General features: G+C 51.4%; 8 protein-coding genes across 8 annotated transcripts; 4 read left to right on the top strand and 4 right to left on the bottom strand.

Annotated features, from left to right (window-relative positions):
• Positions 1-190: 190 nt before the first annotated feature.
• On the top strand, positions 191-3,141 carry POJ06DRAFT_261349 (histidinol dehydrogenase-domain-containing protein). Its single transcript, XM_056188614.1, has 3 exons — positions 191-2,350; positions 2,404-2,778; positions 2,835-3,141. Exons 1-3 carry the CDS (start codon positions 335-337, stop codon positions 3,042-3,044), a joined length of 2,601 nt encoding a protein of 866 aa, XP_056040886.1. The 5' UTR covers positions 191-334; the 3' UTR covers positions 3,045-3,141.
• On the bottom strand, positions 3,142-4,049 carry POJ06DRAFT_261348 (EAP30/Vps36 family-domain-containing protein). Its single transcript, XM_056188613.1, has one exon. It carries the CDS (start codon positions 3,985-3,987, stop codon positions 3,244-3,246), a length of 744 nt encoding a protein of 247 aa, XP_056040885.1. The 5' UTR covers positions 3,988-4,049; the 3' UTR covers positions 3,142-3,243.
• Positions 4,050-4,882: 833 nt separating this feature from the next.
• On the top strand, positions 4,883-6,332 carry POJ06DRAFT_261346 (chaperonin 10-like protein). Its single transcript, XM_056188612.1, has 2 exons — positions 4,883-5,046; positions 5,105-6,332. The coding sequence occupies exons 1-2, from the start codon at positions 5,029-5,031 to the stop codon at positions 6,152-6,154; spliced, it is 1,068 nt and encodes a 355-aa protein (XP_056040884.1). The 5' UTR covers positions 4,883-5,028; the 3' UTR covers positions 6,155-6,332.
• A 1,149-nt stretch (positions 6,333-7,481) lies between these two features.
• On the top strand, positions 7,482-7,982 carry POJ06DRAFT_240753 (uncharacterized protein; the record flags this gene model as incomplete). The annotated part of the gene is made up of 1 exon (XM_056186106.1): positions 7,482-7,982. One exon carries the CDS (start codon positions 7,482-7,484, stop codon positions 7,980-7,982), a length of 501 nt encoding a protein of 166 aa, XP_056040883.1.
• A 253-nt stretch (positions 7,983-8,235) lies between these two features.
• POJ06DRAFT_261344 (mfs agza xanthine uracil permease) lies at positions 8,236-10,571 on the bottom strand. The gene is made up of 2 exons (XM_056188611.1): positions 9,995-10,571; positions 8,236-9,937 (listed from the first exon to the last, which is right to left on the bottom strand). Exons 1-2 carry the CDS (start codon positions 10,278-10,280, stop codon positions 8,385-8,387), a joined length of 1,839 nt encoding a protein of 612 aa, XP_056040882.1. The 5' UTR covers positions 10,281-10,571; the 3' UTR covers positions 8,236-8,384.
• Positions 10,572-13,752: 3,181 nt separating this feature from the next.
• Positions 13,753-15,332, bottom strand: POJ06DRAFT_261340 (eukaryotic peptide chain release factor subunit 1). The gene is given in 5 exon segments (XM_056188610.1): positions 13,753-14,956; positions 15,007-15,008; positions 15,019-15,066; positions 15,120-15,131; positions 15,186-15,332. 5 exon segments carry the CDS (start codon positions 15,242-15,244, stop codon positions 13,767-13,769), a joined length of 1,311 nt encoding a protein of 436 aa, XP_056040881.1. The 5' UTR covers positions 15,245-15,332; the 3' UTR covers positions 13,753-13,766.
• Positions 15,333-15,758: 426 nt separating this feature from the next.
• POJ06DRAFT_31514 (uncharacterized protein) lies at positions 15,759-16,857 on the top strand. Its single transcript, XM_056190860.1, has 2 exons — positions 15,759-16,191; positions 16,244-16,857. Exons 1-2 carry the CDS (start codon positions 16,009-16,011, stop codon positions 16,586-16,588), a joined length of 528 nt encoding a protein of 175 aa, XP_056040880.1. The 5' UTR covers positions 15,759-16,008; the 3' UTR covers positions 16,589-16,857.
• Positions 16,858-17,169: 312 nt separating this feature from the next.
• On the bottom strand, positions 17,170-19,537 carry POJ06DRAFT_31478 (uncharacterized protein). Its single transcript, XM_056190859.1, has one exon. It carries the CDS (start codon positions 19,397-19,399, stop codon positions 17,534-17,536), a length of 1,866 nt encoding a protein of 621 aa, XP_056040879.1. The 5' UTR covers positions 19,400-19,537; the 3' UTR covers positions 17,170-17,533.
• Between the last annotated feature and the right edge of the window lie 151 nt (positions 19,538-19,688).

The following is a 19,688-nucleotide window of genomic DNA, read 5'->3' as shown; positions in this document are numbered from 1 at the left end:
TTTGGCCCCCCTACATAGAGCAACTTTTCAATGCATCTAGACCATACCTCGCGAGCCTCAGCATAACCTGACAATCTTGAAATCCTGCTTAGTTACCTGAAATCTTGCTTACCCGGCTGGACCGGTGACCATCGCGAGCCTCACGGGAGCACAAAAACTTTGATCCTGCGGCCACCCCCTAAAAATCGAGTCATCTGCATCGACCTTGTTGACTAACGAAGGCTCGACCAACCATTTTTCCCGACTCCACCTTGTGACAGCCGGACATTTAGGCGAATTCAACCTATTAAGATTACGTGCTAGATTATCTTTATATGTTAGTGGTGTCTCAACAATGACGTTCCCACTACTCCCTTTACTGGCGCCATGTAATATCGCCTCGACGCCAGACCTGTCAGTTGTAGGACACACTCTGATCGGCCCTGTCTCTACTTCGCAAGATGTTGCTACTGTTAAAGACTACATCTCCGCGAACTTCGGGCTAGTGGAATTCAGCGTGCAGGTGACTTCTGCCATTGATATCGACGACATCATATCCCTACTGGACACCGGGGCCGACGCGGTGTTCCCTGAAACCGACGAGCAAGCTATCGCTCTGTTCGAGATCGGCATCCCAGGATCCCGAGTTGTTTTCCCCGGCGAAGACTACGACGATGTCAAGGGCGTATACGTAACATCATCAGCCTTGACTCCCGACTTGGCAAGCAAATTGAGCAAATCAGTCCTAGCAGACGGCACCGGCAGTCAGAAGCTGTACGTGACATTCTCTGCCACGCCGACGCTAGAACAGGTCAAAAAAATCACTGCATTGCCTGCGATCCCAATTATCCCCGCCGAAGCACTCACCACAGACCCCGCCGCGACCGATAAGCTATCTGTGGCCGCTGTCTTCAGCAGCGCATTGACTACCGACCGACCCGACGGTTACTTCTCCACAGTGGTGGTTGACACTCAGGGCGTCGCCCTCGGTCTCGTTTACTCTTCTGAGGAGTCTATCGCACAGGCAATCAAGGCCCGTGCCGGAGTGTATCAATCACGCAAGCGCGGCCTGTGGTTCAAGGGTGCTACCTCTGGCGCCGTGCAGACGCTCGTGAGACTCGAACTCGATTGCGATGGCGACTGCGTCAAATTCGTGGTCCAGCAGGCCGGCAAAGGCTTCTGCCACCTCGACACGACGACGTGCTTCGGTAAGTCAGGCGGCATGCCGGCGCTGGAACGCACGTTGGTCTCGAGACTCGAGAATGCTCCCGCGGGATCATATACTCGTCGCCTGTTTAGCGACGAGAAGTTGCTGTCGGCAAAGATTATGGAGGAGGCCGAGGAGTTGACGACGGCGAAGTCGAAGGACGAGATCGCGTGGGAGTTCGCGGATCTGCTTTATTTCGGTATGACCAAGGCAGTGGAGGCTGGCGTTTCGTGGGCGGACGTTGAGCGGAATCTGGATTCCAAGGCGAAGAAAATTACGCGGAGGAAGGGTGACGCTAAGCAAAAGTGGATCGATGCTGCAAAGAAGGCTGCGGAGACACCAGAGAAGCCTGCTCCGAACACAGAGAGCACTAGCAGTTCTGCAATTGTTAATGGTGCTGTCAAGCAAGCAGATAACAGGGAGTCGACCGGACGCATTCAGCTTACTCGAGTGGATGTTTCCGACATCTCTGAGAGCGAACTGACGGAACTACTCCGCCGACCTGCTCAAAAGAATGCAAATATCATGAATCTTGTTGGCCCTATCGTCGAAGCAGTACGTACTCGTGGCGATGTCGCTTTGCTGGAGTTCACAGCCAAGTTCGAGAAGGCCAAGCTTAAGTCACCGGTTCTGAAGGCGCCATTCCCACCCGAGCTCATGGAGCTCGACCAGGAGACCAAGGACGCGATTGATCTCTCGTTCGAGAACGTACTAAAATTCCACGCTGGCCAGCTTGAGAGCGCGCCGCTTGTTGTCGAGACAGTTCCGGGCGTTGTTTGCTCCCGATTTTCGAGACCGATCGAGAGCGTCGGTCTGTACGTTCCTGGCGGTACGGCCATCCTACCGTCAACTGCGTTGATGTTGGGAGTTCCCGCGCTTGTTGCCGGGTGCAAGAACATTGTTTTCGCCTCGCCGCCTCGGTCAGACGGTACCTTGACTCCCGAAGTCGTCTATGTTGCTCACAAGGTCGGCGCTGCTGCGATCGTGCTTGCCGGTGGTGCTCAGGCTGTTGCCGCCATGGCTTATGGCACCGAGAGCGTACCCAAGGTCAACAAAATTCTCGGACCCGGAAATCAGTTTGTCACTGCCGCGAAGATGCTTGTCCAGAACGACACTTCGGCGCTTGTCAGTATCGACATGCCGGCAGGTCCATCCGAAGTTTTGGTAAGCCCGAATGCGGGCAGTACTATATGAAATGCGAGTGCTAATGGGCCTAGGTGGTTGCGGACAAGAAAGCCAACCCCGCGTTCGTCGCGTCGGATCTTCTGTCGCAGGCCGAGCACGGTGTCGACTCCCAGGTCATCCTGATCGGTGTCGACTTGAACGAGGCCGAACTACAAGCCATCGAAGACGAAGTCCATGAGCAAGCCATGCGTCTGCCGCGAGTCGAAATTGTCCGCGGCGCGATCGCCCATTCGCGGACGTTCCAAGTCAAGACCGTCGAGCAGGCAATTGCGCTCAGCAACAAGTACGCGCCGGAGCACTTGATTCTGCAGTTGGAGAGTGCGAGCAAGTACGTTGACCTGGTACAGCACGCTGGTAGTGTATTTGTCGGCGCTTGGAGTCCCGAGTCGTGCGGTGACTATTCTAGTGTATGTCCAATTTTAATCGTCTTTTTTGGGGTAGCAAGGGAACTGATGGGTTACAGGGAACTAACCACACACTGCCCACTTATGGCTATGCTACCGTGTACTCCGGCGTCAATACCCATAGCTTCATGAAGCATTTGACAAGCCAGGAACTTACTCCTGAAGGGCTCAAGAAGATCGGCGGAGCCGTTGTCCGACTAGCAACTGTCGAGGGTCTCGACGCGCACGGCAACGCTGTTAGAGTTAGATTGGAGCATCTTGCAAAGTAAGAGTCTGCGGCGTGGATGACATCTTTGGATAGTGTTCATCAGCTCTCGTAATTGTGATGATGTACAATTGAGTTTTGGTTTAGAAATAAAAGCATGGTCTCTTGGTATATTTATTGTAAATGCAATGCCTAAATGCTAACCCCAAACGCCAGTCCTGACCAAACGGACTGATTATAAAAAAACCAAATAAAAATTCCAATCACTGTCTGATCCACGACGGTGTCCAATACTCCTTCGGCCGAGCCAGCTCATCTACCCAGACTAAGCCGGATGCAACCAGATCGTCCAGAACCGCAATACATCTTGCAGTCTCCCAGTTTAAATTGTCTCGTAATATCGGCACGGAAATGTATCCCAGCGCCTGGGTGGCCTCGATCGCAACCGCCTGATCTCGACTCAATTCCTGGGGCACGCTCCGTATGAAGTCTTTGTTCGCTAGTCGAACAATACCGAATCCGTGGCCGAGTGGCGCGAGAGTGTCGACGGCACGGACGATATCTTCCTGTGAAACCGGCGGCCGTCCCGGCAAGCTGTTTATCCGCCGTTTCACGTCCTCAACAAGCATCAACCCTCCATTCTCGTCCCGGGTCCGTCTGCAAATCTCGATGATCCTGACCGCAAGCTCAAAAAAGAAGTCGTTCACGTCGCTGCCCAGGAGCTCAGCCCAAAACGAGCCTTTCTTGTTTGCTCTCGAGCTCGCGAGCGGGTCGACACCGATCGCAGAGCACATTTTCACAAACTCGGACCGGAACACGGGGTCCGACCGGATCTCATCTGCGTGGGACTGTGCGAATTTCTTGAGGGCGGCTTGGAAAGTTAGGAGCTGGTCGGTCAGCTCAGCGATGTGCGTTTGCAGGAACGTACTTCCGAGGTCGGAATACTGCTGTGCCGTGCGCTGGTGGTTGTCAAAGGCCGCGAGGCCAACTCCGCGGCGCATTGACATGCTTGATGATACCACCGGTGGTGTCTCGTGCAACGGAACTCGTTCGGGTGCCACCTCGAGGCTCTAAAGGTGATGCCAACAGCAGCAAAGGCGGTGAGCCCACGTTTGCATAAATGAGCAGACTGCGTTGCAATTACAGCATCAAGGTGACACTGCATAAATGTCGCATGCCATATTCACGCAAACCATTGGGCTTTTGGCATTATGCTCTATCATACCCAGTCTGCGCATCGACATTTAATTAGCCTGAACGAACAGCTTAGTTACTTAATGGGGCCACCCGATTTGTCAAGGGTTAGGTTATCAAATATTGCCGGGTAAAGATTTTGCCAGGGCTAAATAATCTACAATTGTCCCTCGCTGCCGGCCCTAACCCTGGCCATAATCATAATCAGGATATTTTGGCTTGAACTCGCCAACTAATGCGGCTTTTCGGGTTTTTTGCAGCCAAGCCCTAACCCGTGCTGTGGCAGCGAAGGCTACGTTTACTGTTTTGGACAGTTCCGCAGCAAAGCGGAGGGTTGGTTGACTGTGCGGAGCGCAGACCCGAAGTAGAAGTATCTCCGACCATTACAACCCGGCAATGGTCACACAGGGGTGCTGTTTGATTTCTTGTTTGAGCCTGACAGACGTTGGGAGCACAGGTTGATCGCTGCGCCCTGCGAGCAAAACCGGGACCGCTGCTACTTCTGGGCGAGGAGAGATTTGCAGACATGCTGCAGTGGAAGCGAGTAAGAACGAGTGTTGACCGCGAACATGTCGATGTCCGGAACCGATAGTCCGGAGGGCCGAAATAGTCGTGAGACGTGTGCGGCGTTCTGGGGAGCGTTCCTAGTTCTTATTCGATGGGGGCAGCAAGGCTGGATTAGCCTAAAGCGTAGACAAGTCCGATGGTGGGGGAATACCGCCCCCGGACACGTTCGTAGTAGATTTGCCCGCCACGGCTCTTTATTAATGCTCTCCGGCCCCCTCTTCCTCTAGCTTTTGTTGCTTCTGCACCGTTACCGTTGTTCTTGTTTTGCGAGTCCACAGCTACCAGACATGACACTCTCAGGCGATGTTAGTGCCGGTTCATGCAAACGTGATTCCAGAATCATCTGCTAACGATGGTCTACAGAACCCTTCCTTTGTACTGAAGAAGGTGAACGAGGTCATTTTTGAGGAACGGCCAATTCCCAAGCTCACCGGACCGAAAGATGTCCGGATCGAGATCAAGCAGACCGGCATCTGCGGCTCTGATGTCCATTACTACACCCATGGCGCCATTGGTTCCTTCATCGTCAAGGATCCCATGGTCCTCGGGCACGAGTCGGCCGGTGTCGTCGCTGAGGTTGGGTCCAGTGTTACCAGCCTGAAGGTTGGCGACCGTGTTGCCCTCGAGCCTGGTATTCCGTGCCGTTACTGCGACCACTGCAAGGCCGGCTTCTACAACTTGTGTGCCGATATGAAGTTCGCGGCCACCCCTCCATACGACGGTACTCTCTGCCGTTACTACGTGCTCCCTGAGGACTTCTGCGTCAAGCTTCCCGACACCGTCTCTCTCGAAGAGGGTGCTCTCGTCGAGCCATTGTCCGTCGCTGTCCACGTCTCGAAGCTCGCCAAGATCACGCCTGGATCCTCAGCTATCGTCTTCGGTGCCGGTCCAGTCGGCCTGCTCTGCTGTGCTGTCGCGAGAGCATTCGGCGCTACCACCATCACCGCCGTAGATCTTGTCCAGGCTCGTCTTGATCTAGCCAAGGAAATTGCAGCGACACACACTTTTGTTCCCACCAGGGGCGATTCCGCTGCTGAGAGCGCTGCCAAGATCAAGGAGCTCCTCGGTGGCAAGGCGCCGCAGTTTGCAATTGATGCGTCTGGCGCTGCCGCCTCGGTCAACACTGCCATTCACGTCCTCGCTCAGGGCGGAACGTACGTCCAGGCCGGTATGGGTGCGCCCGAGATTGCGTTCCCGATCACCGAATTTACCGTCAAGGAGTTGACCGCGAAAGGCAGTTTCCGATACGGTCCCGGCGATTACCAGCTCGCTGTCGAGTTGGTCGCCAGCGGCAAGGTCGACGTCAAGAAGCTCATTACCCACCGCGTCAAGTTTGAGGAGGCCGAGGAGGCGTTCAAGCTTGTGATTAAGGGGCAGGGCGTCAAGATTCTCATCGGTGGTCCCTCGTCTTAAATCTTTAGATAGTCTTGTTGGTCACTTTTTGAAAAAAAAAAGTTTGTTTCAAATTTTGATTGAAGACGACGCAAGGCGTTGGTGCGTTTTATTCTTGTCTGATGCGTTTTTGATGTTATGACTTGTACTATATCTGACGTGCTTATTGCACAAATTAATAATGATAAATTGATCTTGTCTGGGCAATAGCCGTTGGTATTAGCTTCTAGCCAGCGTAGCTCTTCACGGCAGGCTGCTTGCCACGGTGACGAACTGTTTGGGCGTCAAGCTCGAGACAGAGATGAACTAAATCGGATTCATCCATATTGACTTGTGCGGTCCGCCTACAAGAAGCGTATACCATGTCATCAACCAGGCGAAATCCAAGCTTTGACCGACGGACTTAGTGCTATTTCTACGTTCAGCCGTGGCATAGTTGGAAGCGGGTCGTCAGGACGGTATTGATGGACGTCCATTGGTCCCTGGCACCGATCAGCAGTGCTTTCCCTTTGTCCTGCTTGCGTGTTCGTGATCTTGTTCGAGCAACTATTATTAGGATCTGGCTGGCAGAGAATAAACGGCCACGTATGAAGACTTGTATTGGGAATAAAATTCTGGTATACATTATTATCTTGGTGTCAGTCCAATCATTGCCATGTCCAAGCCTAGTCTAGTCTGGTCTAGTCAGGCCGAGTCTCAGTCTCGCTGTGTCATTTTCCCACTTCGCGGATCTGGGGATTCGTGAGCCAAAGCCCCACAGTGGCAAGGCGGATCATCTAATGTTCATTACGAGAACGAGGCTCACACGTCAGTCAGCACCTGTAGACACCAAGAATAGTTTTAATCGATAACTAGGCGGAGTTCGCCAGCGTGCGGCGCCGGCTTTCCCCCCCCTGAAAATCTGCAATCTGCCTGGCCGATCCGTGCAGCAATCAACAATACAGCCACCGAGTTAGAAACTGCACAGGATCAGGCACAGTCTAATGAAGTCCAGAAATTTTCAGGCGCTGTCTGTAGCATGCGACTGCGCATGAGTTCCGTGGCAGCCAGCGGATGAAGGTCGGCGTGAGCATCTCAGGTACGCCAGTATTCAACTTTGGTCAGAGCAAATCTAGATACCGACCGATGCAACGCTGGTCGGGGTCCCAATCACAGCATCCGGCTTATCCAAGTCCGATCCGATTGTCATCTGACCAACTTTCATCGGTGCCTGGCCTGACGCGTACACAGACTTGCACTCCACCGACCGGGGCTAAAGCAACTCGCCCTTGCTCCGGTTTCCTACCTCTCTTGCTTTTCCGCACACTTTCTCACACTGCGCAGGCACAAACAGATTCGACACATTCCTATGGCTGTCACTCATCCAGCCACGATTGTTGGACGCTGCAAGCCGCCTCATCCTACAATATCGCTCCTACGACCAGCCGGAGACAAGACCGCCCGTCGCAGCCGGCCTCGTGCCGAAGACTTGCAAGTTCCTCAGTCATCTCCACGCAAAGCCAGACACAGACTTACGTCGACTCCTCCGAACAGCGACGTGGGCGACGGATCGGGCCGCGAGGTCCTCTTCCACGGCAGACGTTTCTCGCATAAGAAGGGGTACGTGCACGCATCTGCCCCGCGCAACAACCACGACGGCGGAAGCGACATTACTTCCAGCAGCTCCGTGTCGTCCGACAGTGATACCGGCAGCGATGATCGCGCCAGGAGTACGGCTTCGCCCGTCACGTCGCCTGAGCCTGCACCTGACGAGTCATCGCAGTCATCGAATAAACGCAGTTTCGAAGCTGTCGGCCGCCGCTGCTACCGAAGTTCGAATGTCATGGCAGCCAAGTCACCGCGGGACTAGACGAGACCTGTACGATTTCTTTCTCCTGTTGCTCTTGTTGTCGTCCTAGTTTCTGTTCTGCAATTTGATATCCTTTTGTTCGACGTCTTCTGTCTCCGTTGCTCTGTCTCGTACTTTCACATGAGGACTTGGTTTTGGATATCGGTCATCGATAACATTGCATGGTCGACGGGCATTGTGCGCATGGAGCTTGTGTGGCACATTTCATTCGGCACCCGGTTAGATCGACATGCGATTTGATTGTTATGGCGGGAAAATAAAGGGAATAGATATTCATTAGCTAAGATATATTACCAGTCATAAACAAATGCAAACTTTTTGTATGTTCCCCAATCCGACGAACAAAAACTCCGACCAAGAACCGGGCAAGAAACCAAAAAAAAAACAGCACGCGAAAGAGTTTTATTGCTTCTCCTTGGAGCTCGCGACCGAGTCCTCGGACTGGACTTCGATCACAGTCTCGCCGTCGCCGCCGGCGTTAGTGCTGCTGTTGGCCTCGATGACTTTGGCGCCGTCGGCCTCGTCGGCTTCCCAGAACCGTTTCTTGCGGTCGACCACGAGCCGAAAGATCCAGGGCGGCAGGAAGACCATCGCGACACCCTTGATGCCCTTGGCTTCGGTAGCCGGGTCGGGCAAGCTGTCGTCGTCCGCGGAATCTTCGACCAAGGCCATGCGCCAGGACCAGCCATCGCGCTTGTCGTAGTTGTCGGGCACGATGCGGCCGTTTGTGAGCTTGTCGAGGACGTAGGCGAACGTGTTGAGGATCATGAAGGTGACGATGCCGGCGATGAGACCGTACGCGATCGAGTAGGTGAATGGCATGACCGCGATGGTCAGGAAAGCTGGGATGGCGTCGCCGAAGTAGGTCCAGTTGATTTCGGCGACGGCGGTCATCATCATGGATCCGACGATGATCAAAGTCGATCCGGTCGCCCATGGTGGGATAGACGCAAAGATGGGAGCGAAGAAAAGCGAGATGAAGAAGCAGATGCCGGTGACCATGGCCGTGATGCCGGTCTTGCCGCCCTCGGAGATGCCGGCGCCGGACTCGATGTAAGCGGTGACGGGCGGCGTGCCGAAGAGAGAGCCAATGACGATGCCGCTCGCGTCAACGATGTAGGCGGTGGCCGAGCCCTCGAAATCGCCAGTGCGTTTGTCCATCAGGCCGGCGAACTTGGCCATTGAGTAGAGCGTGCCGGTGGTGTCGAGAATGTCGACGTACAAGAACGTGACGAGGGCAAGCCAGAATTGGCCAGAGCCGCCCGGGATGGACGAAATGTTCCATTCCTGGACAACTAGAATCTTCTCGATCTTGTGGAACGCGACAACGTTCTTGAAGAAGTCGAACCGGGACTGACCCGCCGCGTCGTAGGGGAAGTAGGTCACGTCTGTAGTGCGTGGCCAGGAGATAATGGACACGAGAGCGATACCGGCGATGATGGCACCCTTGACACGGTAGAGCATGAGCAGGGCAGTGACGAAGCCGCCGCAGAAGATGCCGAGCCACATAGTCTTGGACGTCATCTTGTGGTGGGCGCAAAGCTCGGGGTCAGCGGCGTACTGGGCGTCGCAGCCTGCCAGGTCAACCGGGGTCGCGGTCGCGCCAGTGATGACGCCGAGGCCAGCGGAGCCATAGAGACCGATGATGGTCAAGTACAAGCCAATCCCAGCGCCGGTAGCGAGCTTGATGGAGGTCGGAATGGCACGTGCGAGCCACTGCCGGATGCCGAGAATAGAAAGACCGATGAAGATCCAACCCTCAACAAAGACGGCGGTGACAGCGAGCGGGAAAGAAACCGAACCGGTACCGTGGTAGCCAACGACCTGGTATGCGAAGTACGCATTCAAGCCCATACCGGGAGCAAGACCAATTGGCATGTTAGCAAAAAGACCCATGCAGAATGTGGTCAGGGCGGCGATGGCGGCGGTGGCAGTGACCAGGTCACGCTTGACGACTGTTTGTAGAGTTAGCACGACATGACAGCTACAACAAGAAAAAAAATCTGCCGAACCTTCAACGCAAGAAAGATAGTCCGGATCAATGTCGCAGACAGGGTCCTCCTCGGTGCCAGGACAGACGCATGTGCCACCAGAGTCGGACATGATGGATGCGTTGACGGCAATGATGTAGGCCATGGCGAAGAAGGTTGCGAGACCGGCACGGATTTCGGTAGTGAAGGTCGATCCGATACGTTCTCTCTTCGCGCCAGAGCCTTCGAGACGGTGCCACTTGCCGAAGCGGGTTCTGGCGACCCAGACGTTGAGAGAGTGGATTCTCTCGTTGAGTTTCAGGCCCATTGTTGAAGGGCAGTGGATGTGCTAGCTGTTGAAGGTAGGGGAGGTTGATTCGAAGATGAATGACAAAGGAAGCAGCGAGTCCGAGCAAGGGAGTCAGACGGGGACCGGACGAGAGATCTTATAGAGGGTTTGGAGGTGATGGAGCGTGAGCACGAGCCGGGCGGCGATAACGAGCCAAGGGTGTGTGACGTGTTTCGGAAGACCGCAGCAGCGATAGCGGAGGAGCGAAGAAGAAGAGCCCTGCGCTGTCAGCCGCGAGTCGCTAGTGACCGACGAGTTTCTGGTCATCGCGATATTGAGTTGTGTGGGCGCCAGAGGCGTCGGGTGGCGCCCAATGCTGAGAACTAGAAGCCTGTCAAGGACTTCCCCGTGCCGACGCCGCCAAGCACACTGCTGCTGCTGCTGCCACGGAGTTCCCACTACTCTGCTACTCTGCTACTCCGAAACTCTGTCATCTCGTCCAACACCTGTCGGCTCACTTCGTGTGGGAACCGCGATAAGCTGCTGCCGCCAACTGAATTGGTCAAGCGCGCAGGCACAGAATCATAAGCATAAGCATAAAATTAATCAGCCACCACAATCTGTGGCTTGTCGGTCAGCAGCCGCCCACGGTGAATCACACGCGCTAGCTTCTTTCGGCCTAGTACCGGCGCCACGAGCTCGGACTTGGCCGTGTTGCGCCGCATTGACTTGTGCTCCAGCCACGGACCAGCCACGGGCCAGCGGGCTCCTCCGACAGCGGGCGAGCCATCGCGACGTCCTGAACTCCCTCGGCCGATATATGTATGGCACTCGCATGCCAGTGCTCGTCTTCTCTGCCGGCGCTATCGCATGCACTGAGTCCATCCGACCTTCCGACTGTGCTTGGCATCCTACCTTATCGCTGCCAGTTTTGCCGAACAGTCGTAGCAACCAGTGAAGCTGTCGGCTGTCGGCTGTCTCCGCATCGACCGCTGCCCATCGCGGAGTCGGCCTAGAACCTGTCTGTGCTTCTGATATGTCATATCGCGACTCAGTCGTGTCTCACTCTTGCAAATGCTATCGCATCCGTCCGTCTATTGTAACTCCTGTAAAATCTATCATCAATCATTCAGACTCAATCTTTTCCCACATGCCCGCGCGCTGTCAAGGGCACTCGGACATAATATCAGGCACTGTCTCTGATTCTGTCCAGCCATGTACTCTCTAAGCAACCAGCGTAGCTGTGCAATCGTATTTCGACAGCTTATTCTTAGCAAGTCTTGCTCACGTGCGTTCAGCTTCCACTGCGTTGGTCGACTACCCCTGCCAATTCACGCCGATGGCCGATGCATCGCACTCTCACCGCGGCGCACGCCGTCACAATACTCACCACCAGTCTCCGTGTCTGGGAGGCGACCTTTCCGATACTACAGTCTGCAGTCATGACTGACTGCCTATCACAAGACTGAGGTGTCCGGCAATGGCGACTGTGAATAATGCACTCATCTGATTGTTCCATAAGTCGCTGTTTGTCTGTATTCATAATAGCCGTTAGCCCGCGAGTCAATCAGTTGCAATGGAAGCAAGCGGTCGCGTGCGTTCTGACCTAATTTTCACTGTCCTGTCACAATATCCAAACTACAATAGACAATAAACGTCGGGGGATTACGTCTCGATCTTTGCTTCCTCTCCCGTGGTGGTAGCGTTCAGGGGCGACTGTACTGTTGGGAGCAAAGAAGGCTTAAATAATTGATTGTTATTCTCTTCACCTTAAAGGAACAACCGAAGTTTAAATATACGAGCACGGCAGCCATGCGTCTATATTCAACAGACGGCAGAGATCCATTTCGCAATGCGATCAATCAGGTGAGGCAAAATCAGCCATTTGGACCGTCTCTCTAGAGACTAGTTGACATCGGATTTTTGGCCCACACGAGACTGCAGAACTCTGAAAGAACTTCATAAGTTCCATCATTGTCTATAAATAACTGTCGCTGCACCGCATCTTGACAGCCTTAATAATGACGTTGGTATTTAGGGGCCATATGCAGCAGCACTTGGCCGCAGCACTTGTGCGTACTAGTATTCATTAGCAATTATAGCTCCATTATTCTAGTACACTTTCTGGCCCAGGAGTAAGAGAATTAATTTTCCTATGATACGCACAATTGGAATCACTCCCGAGCTAACCATAACTTTACGCCAATTAGGACCGTGTCGTTTGCAGCCACTTGTTAACGGGTAAAACCGTGTATAGATCGTGAGATTATATTTAAGTTTGCGCCCTTCTTGCAGCCACTGAAGAGTTTTGACAACACAAGATGAAATCCTGATCCGACCACTTCGGTCGATTTTATCAAACCTTCTTCTCCCTCTTCCACCGGCAAGACTACTCAATTGATATGTTAATAAACTGAACTGGTGCTGTATATATATTATCCTCCGTCGTGGCCAGCAGAGAATTGCACGATTTACTAGTGCGCTTGTACTTTTTGAAGCAAGAGTTTGTTCATTATCGCTGCTGCTAACAAGTAATATTTAGACCCATCTGATGACGAGGAGCTTGGTTTGTCGACGGAATAAATAGCGACAGTGAACGCCGACAGTGACGATACTGTTGCCGGCCCCCAGCGGTACAAGATAGTAACCCCTTGAAGGAGAACAGAATTCTACAGAGTATACTGCGAAAAATGTTCAGGGTTTAATTTAGGCCCTGATCGGCTTCGGTTGGTACGCAATAAGCTCCGCCAAGCTCAGATGTTTTTCCGTGTCGTCCCAAGCGCCGAGGTCTCCGGGAAATTCGAGAGGCAGACCAAGCTCTTGTGGGATAACCGCGTAGATGCCAACGGATAGACGCACATATAGTCCAATATACATCAAACTTGGCCCAGCGCCATTTACATATAACCCGCATTCACTTATACTCCTCCTATAGCCAATGCTTTCCAGATATACATTTATACAATGATTCCAGCACCTTTTGCCTTGTTTAATCCCATATCAACTCTTCTTTATCGCGCATCACTATTATACTATAGTCCTTTGGACTTTCTTATTCTAGTAATATTCTATCGTCATAACCTGAATTTATTATTCCCCCCTAGCGAACCTTATCTCAACGTCTATAACTATCTGTTTATGTTTTACCACATTATCTTCCAACATTTATCTATATCCATGTCTCTCTTATTACATTGATAAATGTCAGTTGGATCATATGCTTCCACTTCTTGTCCCTCTGGACACCCTCCTGCATTGTAAATCCACATTTCCGAATCACTTGTTGACGGAACTACTGTAATTTTGTATGATAGACAGTTGCTTACAAAATTATGATATGAATCATCACCATAACTCACTGATTTAAAATCATACATTCCCAGAACAGCCTGTGTCATCCCAATAGTCAATCCGCCAACTATATGATAGTCCGTCCGGGGAAACTGTCGCATTATTTAGGCCATCAGTCACTATTGCCTTAGGGTTATTTGCATATGTGTTATTTATACTATTGGTGCTTGCCCATTAGTAGTCATCGTCGTCATAGTATTCATCAGGATCATCTACTAGTTGTTCGAAGTTAACCTTGTATCGAAGTAATGCACCGATTCCCCCGAAACCCTTAACGAATTGCGCTCCTTCGGACGACTTGTCGGTGACAAACTCAAGTGAAGCACCAAAGTCCTTGTATTTCTCGGCCAACCACTCAATCAAGGGCTGCTCCTCGATAAGTTCCATCTCCTGACCCATGGCGTTATCAAGGAACTTGTCTTTCGAATTTGCGTCGTTCGCTTTCGACAGATGAATCGTCACTGGATTACCACTAGAGCTCTTGAGGGTGTAGCGAACCACGTCAAGGTTCTCATAGACAATAATTTTGTCGCAAGCACCAAGATCGAGAGCTTTGAGAGTGTCGTCTACACCGTAGCAGTACTTTCCGGTGTCCTGTGCAATCTCATCAAAGTATTGGAGAATAAGCTTCTTCTCCTGGATAAATTTAATATTCGAAAGAGCCTCGGCAGAAAGGTCGATAGCCTGGTTGAAACCGTTCTCGCCACCGTATGATACATCGACGACCTTGACGATCTTGGCCTGCAACCGACCGTCGAACATATCTGAGTGGGACAACTCCGTCTTAAAGTCAGCTGAACCGGCGAGAATGAGACCAGTCACGTTAACTTTATCGTTGGTGATGAAATTCTGGACAGCAACTTCGGCGACCTTGCGAACGTAGTTGTGACGCTTTTCCTCACGCAAACGCGCGAAGCGGAGCTGAGACTGACCGCCACGCCCGTGCTTCTTCGGCAGGTCGACTGTAAACTTGTGGAGGACCTCGCGAGTATTTCCAGAGAGCGTACCGAAGAGTGCACCATTGCCGTCCATGATAATAAAGCCGAATTTGGAGTTGGACTCCAATAACTCGGAGAGAGCTTCAGTATGAAATTTGTTGTCGCAGAGGTAGAGTGAGGTATTGATGGGCTTGAACGGTTGGAAATCAATGTTAAGCTTGCGCTCCTTACCCTCAGCAGTGATAATGTCACCACAATATATTACTAGGCCATTCGGTGGCACTTTGTTGTACAATTTCAGACGCTGCTGAGTAGATGTGATTGCACTCAACACTGACAGGCGGTTCACCCGCGATTTGATGTTGGAAGCTGTGCCGTACTCGTCCGCCAGAAGTTTTGCGATTCGCGAAATCTGATCTTTTGGTGCTTCGGACGATCATTAGCATCTATTACACGGATCTCCACATAATTTCCAGGAGTACATGCGGATAATGAGTGAAATCATGGATGTGCCATTTCCTCTCGCGGCTTCCAAACTTGATCTTCGTTAGCACTAATTCAAATCTAGGTGATCATTCTCCACGCGCACCTCTTGATCAGTCTATAACCATGTTAACATCAAATCTACATCAGATTTCTCTATTTGGAAACTCACTTTTTGACTTTCCAAGTCTCGATATTCTTCTCCGCGTCAGTCTCCAAATTATCCGCCATTCCAAATTACGGACAACTATCACACCGAAAATACAATTCTCTATGCTCACGTATAACGCAAAAAATGAAAACGTCAGTATAGTACAAATAGAGCACCTAATCAATACTAATTTCAGTATTCGAAGCAGACTCAATAAGGTTTAAAGAAAAAATTGTTGCGAACGCAGGTTGCGAACGCATGTTTCGATGTAGCTGCAGTGGGTTAGGGATCCTTGTGCGCCTTTATAAGTGGAAAATAAATAAGGAAGTTCATGGAGAGTAAACCAACCATTCCTCTTTGGGCTAGCGTAAGTAGACGTCGGTGCCCATCCGCCGCTCCACTTCCGAGGAAAGGTCGTCCTAGAGAAACCTGGCGGCTTCAGACATCAGCGGAGCCGGATAGAGAAAGTGAGGCGATGCGGATCCTGTAAAAATACCGGACCGGTCATAATCGGCGAAAATGTCCAAAACTCTCGAGTAACCTGACAACTACTGAAAATTAGACGACGGAAGCCGCAGTGATACCGAAGTGTACGTGCGCTAGCCCCAAAGAGGAATGGTTGGTTTACTCTCCATGAATCTCCATAAATAATGAGGTAACTTAATCCAAACGAAGAACCAAAGTCCTCCCCCAAAAATTCGGGTCACGTGATTTAAATTCCACGTGATTTCCACGTGGCGTGTTTGTTGTTTGTTTAGCATGTTTTGTTTACCCCCCCCAACATCTCGCGTCATCTAACCTCGTTGCACTTCTCGGAATCCAATTTTCATTTTTTTTTCTGATCATGTCTAACACTAGAATTTGGTGTTCTAAATGTGGCGTTTTTCGTGATTCTGAAAGCTTTGAGACGAACAAATCCGGAAGAACGAAGAAGCTATGTAATCGACATGGGAAGAAAAGAGACCTAGAGGTATTGTACGATGACTGGGATACTTTCGAGGAAGAGGTTCACTCATGGAACCACCCGGTAGAGTCCTGATTCCCTTTAATTTTTTCTGGTAATATTCGCGTTACTATAGGACCAAACCCATTGTCTTGATCTCAAGCGCATCTTCAATATCGACAGTCTACCTGTTGGTTTCGCTTCCCAGCTACCCGTACAACCACAGGATGGCTCCACTGACCATTCTCCTTTAAACAAGGCAATCAATATGCTTGCCGAAGTGATTTGGAGGAAAGGTGGCTTTCGGTTTTGGCATCGAAGGATGAAGCAGGAGAATCTTACTTATGTGTATTTTTGTTCTCAGGAGCCGATCGCGTTAACTCTTCGGTGGCGACAGGACAGCGCGACGCACGACGAATGGAGCGGTTTTTGTGTCACAGCTACCTTGCATTCCAACCGTCACTCGAAGATCATACATTAGCAATCACCTTGCGACACACTTACCATGCGCCGTACATGGACCGGACACTTTCCAGAGAGGTATTAGAATTTGTTCGAGCCCGAAACGCCTTCTCTACACCAGCAGAGATATACAGGGACTTACAAGTAGCACAACCGTCTGGGTGGAGTTTGCAACTTCTCAGCAAGTCTATTACCAGTGGCAGCAAGCGATTCAAAGAATATGGCCAGATCCTTTAGTTTCAGCTCAAAGTCTGCTTTCCTCACAACCCTTGCCCTGAGCGTAGATCACGTGACCCGAATTTTGAGGGGGAGGATTAAGGGAAGTTACTGTTTGACGCGTTGACGCGTCAAATCCTCCATTCCTGCGGTTTTGTAGGCGTGGAAGTTGGTTCCGAGGGGTGTGGAAGTTGTTCCGAGGGGGTGTGGAAGTGGGTTGAGTACGTTGTAGAGGGGGGAAAATTGAAAATAAGTGGGTTTGACCTACTTATTTTTTTGTGTGGGCAATTATTTTCTACTTATTTTCCACTTATTTTATAATTGGGAATCCAAACGCACCCTAATTAGGAAATAAGTGGGAAATAAGTGGGAAATAATTACGGTAAGCCAAACGCACCCTAAATGTAACATATATCATATAACTATATGGCAAAACAAACAGAATTTTGATTCCCACTTGTCTGCTGAAAGCAGTATAAAATAGTACAGAAATTATTATTGTTGTCATGAAATAATACAGAAATTATTAGTTGTGATAAAGTTATCATAGTACAGATATTATTAATTTTGACATTAAATTGCTTTATTGATATTAGACATTTCCCAAATTGTTGTCGCCTATAATGATCTCAAGATTTCTGTTAATGTTGAATATCGTTGATGTAAGTCGTCCCAAGTGGTAGTGACAGCTAGCAGCAATTGCTGTGCTACTATTCGTGAATTTTTAGTGACAGCTGATGCTGCGCGCTCACTGCCTCTTTCTGGGCTTGTACTTGTAATCCGGGTGGACCATCTTATGTAACTCTGCAATCTCTCCCTGAATTGCGCCAAAAATGCTCTTGGTCGTGTCCGAGAACTTCCATTCCATGAAACCAGCCAACGTCGATATTTTGGACCGATCAATCTTGTCATCGCCCGCAACCCTCAATATCTTTTCCTGCAGGCCATTCTTGAACTTGATAAACAGATTCTCCGGACGTTTCGCCTCGTCGACACCATATTCGTTCAATTTGACTGACAAATGCATCGCAGCGCTAATCACAATGTCAACGCATCCCGGAGACCCGCTGTGATATGCCATCCGAAAGTACGCCTTCCCGATCTCTTCCGTCAGCGTAACGTTCTTGGGCTTCTTGCGCTTTTCCGAAACATGCGTAAAGTACCGGTCTAGTTCCGCAGTCGTGATCTCAGCCTCAATGTCGTCGATACGAATTCGATACCCGCGGGACAAATGGCGCAGGTACGGCTCGCACCGTTTGTACGTATCAATGTTCGGAAGCTGCGGTGGAGCGTACATGATGTGCTCTGTCGGATTCGCCATCAGGATAAGATCGGACGTGAAATCGGCCGCGTTCAGGCGAGACGGATAGACCGAGCTCGAGAGCGTCCTGAGAAGCTCGTCGGGGAGGTCGATAAAGTGCGCGGACTTGCGTTTCTCGCTTTCGGTCAGAGGCGGAGGCACATACTCTAGCTTCTGTTTCGCCGCGGCCTCCTTTGTCTTCGGCACTGGTTGACGGGGACGAGCTTCGTTCTTGTTGATGCGATTGGAAGCTTTCTTTGGTACCGCCGTTCGCCGTCTTTTGCGCGGCTGATCGTCCGAGTAGTCGCTCTCGTCTTCCTCATATTTCTCGTCGTCATCATAATCGGAGTCTTCCGCCACGACGACTTCGGTCACTATTCCCTCTTTGACATCCTTGTCGTTGGTCTTGTTATTTTCGACGACCACAAAGTTGACGGTCAGCAGCTCGGGTGCTCTCGGGGCGCTCAAGGGCGCGTGATCGGGTTCACCGTCAGCGAGCACGGTATCGTCATTCTTCTTGTTGTTATTATTGCGGTTGTCAACCTCTTTCTCAAGTTCGTCACTGCAGCTTGCGTTGTCGTCGAATTGCATGGTCAAATACGCCGACACTTGTTCGTCGTCGTATTCGACGTCCATGTCGGGTTCCCCCGGTTCCACAATCATATTCTGCGGGATGTAGTCTCCAAAGAACGGCTGGCCGTGGACCATGAAATTGCCCTGGTGGTACTCGGCTTGGAGATAATTCATTGCCGCAAACGCAGGGTCGGTTTCCGTGTCAAGAGTGCACCAATCGTATTGGTTCTCATCTTGAGAGCAGTCGGATTGAGAATTGTCTGATGAGTCCGGCGGTGTTATGAGTGCAGGCTCAGCACCCAAAACCCGAAAACTAGTGATAAACGGTGGTCGGTGGTCCACGTACTCCGGGAGTGCTGCAGTCGTGCGTACGGGCGATGCCTGGGGTGTCAATGGTTTGACGATAAACAGGTTGGCGGGGTTGCATGTCGTTGGTAGCATTGGTCCTACATATTCCTCTCGTGGTTCTTCCCGACATCGTTCCGCATGCTGGTTGTCACCGGCTAGCGCAGCCGCTTGAGCTGATGATGAATATCGAGGCTGTCGGCCATCCTGACCAGACTGATTCGTCGCCAGCGGGGTACCAGGCCTGCTGCCGTCAGGGTTCTGAAGGCCCAGCCGCTGCTCGGGCGGCGCAGGCATCGACGTGCCGAGCGTGAATCGCGGCATATACCTGTCTGACTGCTGCATTTCACGACCGTGTTCGACGCCGAAATTGTGTGCGGTCGAACAGATATTCATGATAAGATTGTGTGCAGGGCAAGACTTGCGCTATGGCTGAATCCAGCGACCTGTACCGATGTATTGGCACTATCCCGTCTAAGAGTACTAGTAGGAACCTGTAAAAAAACAAACAGCGCGTGTTGCGAGTGCGGACAAAAGGTCAGGCGTCGACAGGACCAACGCATGTAATTTATACAGAAATCTCACGATGGCGGCCGGGATCGAGGCGGTGGACAAAACCCGCGGGACACATCCCTTTGCACGCAGGATCGTCGAGGGCGGACGAATCCGGCCATGAGGACGAGTC

This window comes from Lipomyces tetrasporus (assembly GCF_029532465.1).
Source record: "Lipomyces tetrasporus strain NRRL Y-64009 chromosome Unknown POJ06scaffold_11, whole genome shotgun sequence".
Lineage (NCBI taxonomy): Eukaryota > Fungi > Ascomycota > Lipomycetes > Lipomycetales > Lipomycetaceae > Lipomyces > Lipomyces tetrasporus.
The sequence above is the reverse complement of the archived record's forward strand: the minus strand, read 5'-3'. Positions and strand labels throughout refer to the sequence as shown.

What these genes read in the sequence shown, in the direction of transcription:
- POJ06DRAFT_261348 (XM_056188613.1), bottom strand. Translation starts at nt 3,987, where the DNA reads ATGTCAATGCGCCGCGGAGTTGGCCTCGCGGCCTTTGACAACCACCAG.
- POJ06DRAFT_31514 (XM_056190860.1), top strand. Translation starts at nt 16,009, where the DNA reads ATGTCTAACACTAGAATTTGGTGTTCTAAATGTGGCGTTTTTCGTGAT. An exon ending in TTCACTCATGGAACCACCCG is followed by an intron (nt 16,192 to 16,243) that starts GTAGAGTCCTGA and finishes GCGTTACTATAG; the next exon opens with GACCAAACCCATTGTCTTGA.
- POJ06DRAFT_31478 (XM_056190859.1), bottom strand. Translation starts at nt 19,399, where the DNA reads ATGAATATCTGTTCGACCGCACACAATTTCGGCGTCGAACACGGTCGT.
- POJ06DRAFT_261349 (XM_056188614.1), top strand. Translation starts at nt 335, where the DNA reads ATGACGTTCCCACTACTCCCTTTACTGGCGCCATGTAATATCGCCTCG. An exon ending in CAGGTCCATCCGAAGTTTTG is followed by an intron (nt 2,351 to 2,403) that starts GTAAGCCCGAAT and finishes TAATGGGCCTAG; the next exon opens with GTGGTTGCGGACAAGAAAGC. An exon ending in CGTGCGGTGACTATTCTAGT is followed by an intron (nt 2,779 to 2,834) that starts GTATGTCCAATT and finishes GATGGGTTACAG; the next exon opens with GGAACTAACCACACACTGCC.
- POJ06DRAFT_261340 (XM_056188610.1), bottom strand. Translation starts at nt 15,244, where the DNA reads ATGGCGGATAATTTGGAGACTGACGCGGAGAAGAATATCGAGACTTGG.
- POJ06DRAFT_261344 (XM_056188611.1), bottom strand. Translation starts at nt 10,280, where the DNA reads ATGGGCCTGAAACTCAACGAGAGAATCCACTCTCTCAACGTCTGGGTC. An exon ending in CTATCTTTCTTGCGTTGAAG is followed by an intron (nt 9,938 to 9,994) that starts GTTCGGCAGATT and finishes CTCTACAAACAG; the next exon opens with TCGTCAAGCGTGACCTGGTC.